This window comes from Macaca nemestrina, chromosome 8 (assembly GCF_043159975.1).
Source record: "Macaca nemestrina isolate mMacNem1 chromosome 8, mMacNem.hap1, whole genome shotgun sequence".
Taxonomy (NCBI): Eukaryota; Metazoa; Chordata; class Mammalia; order Primates; family Cercopithecidae; genus Macaca; species Macaca nemestrina.
In genome coordinates, this window is record NC_092132.1 from 28,655,869 (window position 1) to 28,664,070 (window position 8,202).

The 8,202-nt window shown below is 36.0% G+C and overlaps 1 protein-coding gene across 2 annotated transcripts in view; it reads left to right on the plus strand.

The window, feature by feature from the left end:
- LOC105475946 (eukaryotic translation initiation factor 3 subunit H) overlaps positions 1 to 8,202 on the plus strand; it is a 108,333-nt gene that overhangs the window by 22,771 nt on the left and 77,360 nt on the right. For both annotated transcript variants that reach the window (XM_011731469.2, XM_011731470.3), the window contains exon 2: positions 8,046 to 8,202. In XM_011731469.2, the coding sequence (XP_011729771.1) occupies positions 8,046 to 8,202 (157 nt within the window). The remainder of the gene's footprint in view (positions 1 to 8,045) is intronic.

Sequence of the window (8,202 nt, forward strand, 5' to 3'; positions counted from 1 at the left end):
AATCTGTAGTCACATTAATTTTCCTAATTGTCATTCTAGAATAGTGGTTCCTAAAGTGTGAGGATCTTGGACACCCTTTTAGAGAGTCTCCAAGGTCAAAACTTATTTTCATAATAACACATAATTTGTCATTTTTACTCTCATTCTTTCATGACTGTTTGATGGAGGTTTCCAGATGCTACATGATGTGTGTGATATCATAAAGGATTGACTACAAGAACAGATATGATTATCCATCTGTTTTCTATTAAAACAGATATTAAAAAGATTTACAAAAATGTAAAACTACGTCTCTCCTCTCCTGGATTAAATTTTTTTTTGAAAATGGAAATTTTTTACAAAAATGTGAAACGTTGTTGTTCTTATATCCTGATAAAATTACCTTGTTTTAGAAAATATTTTTTCATTAAAACATAGTTTATATTAGCATGTAATGCATTTATTTTTATTTTTTTCAAAACTTCCAATAGAAGTTATTTTTAAGAGAAATAAATATTTCAGATATTTCTTGGTCTGAATTTCTGATATGCAGATATCAATGTATAAGATTTTTGAGGGGTCCATGAAAATTTTAGGGATTTTTAAAATGTTTTAAGAGTTTTTTTTTTTTTTTTTTTAATTTTAAAGGGCCTTGAAATAACATGAAATATCTTTAGTCTTTGTTCTTGTTCCTGTCACACTGTTCCCCAAACCTTTAGGATTTCCTGAGTGATAGGACTGTCTTTTATTCATAATGCTTCCCCTTTGGTCACACCTGAGTTAATGCTGATGAGGGGGTCAAGCCCCTCAGGATGGGGCTAGTCACCCAAAAGAGCAAGTGATTAGCGGGTTGGAACCTTCAGCCCCACTGACCTCTGGAAAGGAGGGTAGCTGGGCTGGAGATTAAGCTCCATCCATTAAGCTCTGTAAAAACTCTTGTACAAGATTTAATGAGCTTTTGGGTTTCCAAACACTTGGAGGAGCTGGGAGGATGGAGGCCCAGAGAAGCTCTGCCCCCTAACCTCAAATACTTTGTCCTGTGCATCTCTTCATCTGGCTTTTCATTTGTATCCTTTGTCGTGTCCTTTATAATAAACTGATAAATGCAAGTAAAGTGTTTCTCTGAATTCTGTGAGTCATTCTAGCAAATTATTGAATCTGAGGAGGGTTTTGTGGTAACTCCCGATTTATCGCTGGTTGGTCAGACGTACTGGAGGCCTGGATTTGGAATTGGCATCTGAAGTGAGGGCAGTCTTGTAGGACTGTGCCCTTAACTTTTGGAATCTGACACTAACTTCAGGAAGATAGTGTCAAAAATTGAATTAAATTGTAAGATACCCAGCTGGTGTTTGGCGAATTGAAGAATTACATGGTATAGAAAGAACCCACACATCTGGTGTCAGCAGTTGTGTGAGAGTAAAGAGAAACAGTGTGTTTGAGACTTGCTGTTCTAAAAAATATGAGCCCCATGAAAGTAAGACCTATGTGTTTGATTTAGTTTCGTATTTCCAGGGCCTGGCAGAGGTGACTGATATGAAAAGTTACTCAGTAAATATCTAAGTGAATGAATGAATGAATGGATGAAGGAATGAAAGAAGTCAAAGTAACAGAAGCCTAGTGATTCTATGCAGAAAGATTTCAAATCTTTCTGTAGTTACTGGTCTATGCAGATGTTATGTTTGATGGGAAATTACTCTAGTTCATCAAAAAACTATAATATTTATTTTGGTCAAATTTGAACTGTTCCCTGCCGTGGAACTGAGTCTTTGATATGATTTTGATAGGGAGGTCTTAGAGATTCTGTTAAATCTTTTCCTTTAGGAAGGATGGAAGATTTTACCTGCCATTCTTAACTCTTCTAAATTTTAGATTTATTGAATTAATAGTGTTATTTATTTGGCTATTTTAGATTGGCATTTATATTTTATCCTATAATACAGAGAATACTTGTCAGAGAAGTTAAATCCTTTCTTGCTTTTAGATTTTCAGGCAAAAATCTAAAAATCTAATCTAATAGGTTTAGATTTTTAGATTTAAAAATCTAAAATCTAATAGGTTTTCTTTTCTTTTTCTTTTTTTTTTTTTTTAAAGCCAGACACTTTAAAAAATAGCTTTGTGTTCATTAGAGATTGCGTAATAGTCTGCTTTGCTTTTTCAAATAGTTTCACTGAATAATGAACAATAGTAGAAAACTGTTCCCTTCAGGGTAATTTCAGCAGACAGGACATCTGTTTACTGTCTTGCAGGTTGGGATTCCTTGAAGATCTGCCCAACTTGAGACTGTGTAAACTTCAGAAATCTGGGAAACGGTTTGAGAGGCAACTGACCTAATCAAAGAACAATACTTACTGTTTAGGGCGCATAGAGTACGTTAAGCATTTAGACCCAGAACGTGACAAAGTTTCAGAAGGTGTAGAAGAATTTGATGAGTTAGGTTTCTACTGGCAAGTTTGCTTCTGTCCCTTGAGGCATAATTCATAGTAGAATCCTCATTTACCCACTAATTTATAGGATAAACAAATCTAGTCAGCAACGGTTCATAACAGTCTTAGATATGGGGTCAGATCCTAAGGTGTCTTACTGTGCTGCAGAAAACATGAATATTTCAAGATGGGTTGCTGGTATTACCTTCCCTCTTGTTTATATGTTGTAGAGATTCTTCCAAGTATGGCTTGAATTCCTCTTATTAGGGTAATATTTATGCTTATTTATAAACAACATATTCACTTTTGGGTCTGTATTTCTCAGTGCCTTCACTTTTCAGCACCCCACAAAGTCTTAAAACAGAGGAAAGGAAATTGGGGTTTGACCAGCAGTGTATTGTAGTCACCTGAGGAGTTACAACAAAATAAAAACAAAGGAAAGCTAGGCCGTACAACTTCATTAAAAGTTAGAATTAAATAGGATGTTAGAGTAAGTTGGAGAAACTGAAAACAGACACTGCCCACCAAACCCAGTATAGGAACCCACCCCATATCAGTTAGCTGAATTTCAGGAGTGTGCTCAGGCATTAGTATATGTTAAAGCTCCCCAGATGGCTCTAATGTGTATCCAGAATGAGGACCCCTCTTCATTTATCTAAAAAAAGCTCTTTAGGTGATTTTGCTTAGCTGAGAATGAGTAAATAGGGCTCGTGAGTGTATATGTATCACAAATGCGGGGTCATTTGTGATACATGTAAACAAAATATAACAGGAGAGTGTTTTTGTTTTGAAGAATGGTTAAGCTTTCCATGTGTCTTTTTCAGCCTTTGCTGTTATCACCATGTTTGGTGCGCTCAGCTTGGTGTCACTCATTTATTGTGAAGTAATTAGAAGTGCTTTGGACTCAGAAGTCAGATCTCACTTCCCTGGCTGGATTCACTGTCAGCTTATCTCTGTTTCCTTATGTAAAATGGGAAAATAATATAACTGACTTCATAGGGTGGTTGTAAGGATTCAGTGAGTCATTGCGTGTAAGACACTTAGTGGTCTTAACTTGACGTATCATAAGTGATTGATAAGTGTTTGCCGTTCATTCCTTCAGCAAAATATGTTTTGAGTATCTTTTATGTGCCAGTATCTGTGTTAGGTGTTGAAGACGTGGTGAGTAAATCATCCTTTCATTTTTATGGGAACCTTTACAAGGGGAGACAATGAGCACATTGATTCTGTCTCTTATTAAAGATACTTCAAATCTATGAAACTTTGAAATACATATACATGGGAAATTCTTGGTTATCTATGTAGAGTAGCAGAAGTATGTATGTCATTTAGTTCTATTGAATCAGGAATTTCCTTTCCTTTTAACATCTAAATCAATGTCCACAACCTTTCTGGCACCAGGGACTAGTTTCGTGAAAGACAATTTTTCCACGCAGGGATAGTTGTGGGGAGATGAGAGGATGGTTTCTGGACGACACTGTTCCACCTCAGATCATCAGGCATTAGATTCTCCAAAGGAGCGTGCAACCTAGATCCCTCGCATGTGCAGTTCACAATAAAGGTTTGTGCTTCTATGAGAATCAGTGCCACTGGTCACCTGACAGGAGACGAGCTTAGGCAGTTTACCTCCCGCTGTGCAGCCAGGTTGCTATCAGGACACGGAGCAGTACCCGAGCAGTACCCGTCTGTGGCCTGGGGGTTGGGAACCCCTGCTCCAAATGAATCCTCCTCTAAGGCATCTCCACGACATTACTTCTTGAACTAAAGAATTGAGGTTTTAGTGTGTATGTAGGAAGTAGGACGATCATAAAATGTCACAATGAAGAATGAGCTAGCTTAGTTTTGATAATAATGGTTTTTTTTCCTGAGTTCTTTATCGGATTATATTAAAATGACAAGATCATAAATATTAAAGTTGGAAATTATTTTAGTGATCGAGTCTTTCCTGAATGCTTTCTTTTTTGGACAGCCTTAGAGTTGAAATCTTCTTTCCAGAAACTATCACCTGTGGTCCTTAGGTTTTACCTTCAAAGTAAGACTAATCCTCTAGCAACCAAAGAGCTCTTCAGTGTTTGGAAAGTGCTTTTTTTGAGTGTCCCTTGCGTAGAGAGAGATTTGCATTAATTTTACTGGTTCTCATCATAGGATTTTAAGCTTTCTCTCTTGTAATTACCCTTTTCTGTGGATTCTTACTCATACTGATTGTTTTTTGTGTTTTTCTCATTTCTTAGTTGGGTACTGTTACTGGTAAATTTTCTCTTGGGTCATTGTGAAGAACTGAGGATAACAGTTCAGTGATGTTGAAAGAGTGAGATAATTATTTCTTTTACTTGGAGCACTGTATTCTATTGATAATACATAAAATTGCATTGGCTCTTTGGCAAGCATGTCAAGCCTGGTGTGCTGTTTGGTTACGTTATCCTTACTGATCCCTTTAGAATTCACTTTTGTTAGAGTTAAGACAGTTTTCAATATAGTTTGAACTGTAAAAACTTGTTTTAAAATATATTAATTTTTTTGTTGCTATTTTCTTCGTTACTGGAAATGAGGTTATTTTCACCTGGCTTCTTTATGAAACAGTGCTGGTACTAGTCACCAGTATTCTCTTTTGCATATGTAGGAATCAGCTGTTTAGGAATCACTTCTAGAATTTGTCTGAAGAACTGTGTTAAGCTCATATATATCTTCTAGTATCTCTTGTTTACTTTGATTTCAGTAGTGGTTCAGCAATCTCATTAGTAGGGGTTAGTATAAAGGAATCTAGGTAACCTAGATGAATTGGTAGATGTGTTTGTAATAACTATCAGTTTAGTTTATCCCTTCTTAATCATCTGGGTTTGTTCTGTTTTTTAAGTGTAAAAATGATTTTTCTTGGCAGAGAGGTATGTTGAATAAGCATTAGTTATTGACAAAAATCAACAATATTGGTCATTTATTGAGCACTTAGTAAGTATGTGGCAGACTCTGCAAAGAACTCTATACTGTGTCATTTTTAGTAGTGTCGGTAATGATATGAATAGTGCTATTTTGCAAATTAGAATCTAAGGCTTGAGAAGATTAAATAGCTTTCTCAAGGTCACAGCTAGTAAATGCTGGAGCTGGAACTCATACCCATACTTGTATGACTCATCAAGTCCATTTTTGTGCCTTTCAAGAAGTGGAGAGGTCTTTCATACAGGAATGTGTAGGTTGTGTACTTCTTTCATTTCATAGTATTGAAGGTCTGCCAGTCTTATTAGTTGGTGTTAATCCATTTTGAGCTCTTTTCTCTGCTGACTGCTTGCTCTCCTTTGGAGTTCCGTATCTTACTGGTGTAGTCTTTTTGGATCTATTCATAACACAGTTTTTACTGCATGTCTGTTGTCTATTACTAACCGGTTATTTTAATTATCAATTTAGTAATATGAAAATCATCTCCTTGTTATTAAAGTATACGCACAAGCTTTGAACTTCAACTAGGTTTAAATCTTGGCTCCACTACTTCCTAGATGTGTGACCGTTAGCCGTTTACTTAATTTCTCTCTGCCTCAGTTTTCTTATCTATAAAATGAGTATAACTGTACCTTTCCCCTAAGGTTGTTGTGAAAATTACATGATAGGGTAATACATGCAAAATAATTAGGTGATTGCCTATTATATAATGTTTAGTAAATGTAATGTGCTGTTATTAACTGGTCATTAATTAGTTTCTTTTTTTCTTTCATAATTGGTTTATTGGTTGTGTTGAGGATCAGTACACAGACATTTCAATTTGTTTGCAATTCTTAACATATATACTGAAAATCTAAAAAGCCATGTTATAATTTTTAAAGTTATTTCAGTAACTTTCCAGCTTAAAATTGGGAAGCAAATTTTCCATAAGAGGCTATCAAGTGCCAGTATCTTCACATGTTAGTAAGCTGTTACATAGATCTCACCAATTCACAATATAATAATATGGACTACATCCTCAAATTTTCCGTCTTCCACAGCACATTAACAAAGTTAATTAGAAAAGCAGGACTCCTACTACCAAAGATGTTACAGTGCATACAATTATGACAGGGAGAGTCATGATCAAAGAGTGTGTTTCTTTAGGAAATAGTTCTACTAAAAATAATGTGGGAGTGAAAGTAATTTAAACTGTTCAGGACATTAAATGCAGGACCGTAACTCCATATTGCCATTTAATATGCTTTGTATTACGGGATATAAAAACTAACCCCCAACTATGGAATGTTAAGCTGACAAGACAGTCAAACTCTCCCATAATTCAATATCTCACACAAACTTGTGTTTACAAAATAGTTGATAACAGTATTCCTCTGGGTTGTACAAGAAGGGAAATAGGGACTACTGATAAGATGCAATGTATTATGATATTAGTTAAACTTGGCTTCTTTATCTCTGGTGTCATCAGAGGCTGGACTTTTCTCAGTTTTGGTTTCTTCGTTTTGTGCAGGTAAATTTCTTTAGTTTCCTGGTTGGCCACTTTGGCCTGTTTTCCCTTTGCTCCCCTTTTCCCTTTGCACTTTTTTGTCTGAAGATTTATCCTTTCCTGCTGCCTTTTTTAGCTTTGTTTCCACTTTTGCGGGAGCAAGTTTAGCTGACAACCTCATTGATTCCCTCTTAGGCTGTTTCTTCACCACCCCTGTGGCTGAGCTGACCTGTGGACTCAGGCTGCGCACAGAAGTAGCTGCCCGCCCTGTGTGTGCCTGGCCCACCCATTACTTAATTTCTAACAGTAATACATTTGTTTTAATGGAGCACTAATAACGTACAAATAAATTGTCATTTTCTTGTTAGACTTCTTTTCCCTCTGAGAACTTTACATTACAATTTTGAATGTGTTGCCTTTTGGGTCTTCAGGCCATGGGCTTATATGAAATATTAATGTTATTATTATTAATATGTGTCAGGCACTATAAAAAGCACTTTACATATATTAACCCCATGTTGTAGGAATTATTAGTATTATTATTATTGCAGACTTTAATTGCTTGTCCGCCTATGCACGGTGTTACCTCTTTTATCTTTATGGGAATATTAAAGGAGAGAGTAGTATAAGATCCGGTTATTCCATGAGAGGTTGTTTAGTGAATCCTTCTGGTTGAGGAAAACTAGATCATGCTGGAGACTGTACCAACCAGATTCCCGTTGTTGCATCCTCTGACTGTGGAGATGATCTGTTGAGAAAGACAAAATGAGAATTTATCAGAAGGCTCTGCTTTCAGGTGTCCCAATAATTGAGACCTTTATCTCTGTATCTTATTGATTTTTGTCATTTACGTGTCTATTAACATGATCACTTTCTCAATAATAGCCGCAGGTTGAGGGGAGTATTTATTGTTTGATTTGGCTGAAGGAACTCCTAGATGCCAGACCATGGGGGAGCTTTGATTTAAGAGCACAAATGCTGTACATGGATGTTTTTGACATGTAGTCCAATTCCTGGAGTTTCAGATCTACATTTAGATTATGTGAGCTTTATTATTTATGTAAGGGTAAAGGAAAGGATTTGTAAGACATTTATTTACTCCTCTTATTTAATTTTGTGGTTTTGCAAACCTAGTGCAGTTTATTTTGTTTTTTTTCCTTAGAAATAAAGGAAATAATAAACTAGGATGGTTGTTAAGCTCCTTTCTGTGTGTGTGTGTGTTTTAGGTGGTATTAAAGATAATCAAACATTATCAAGAAGAAGGACAAGGAACTGAAGTTGTTCAAGGAGTGCTTTTGGGCCTCGTTGTAGAAGATCGGCTTGAAATTACCAACTGCTTTCCTTTCCCTCAGCACACAGAGGATGATGCTGACTTTGATGAAG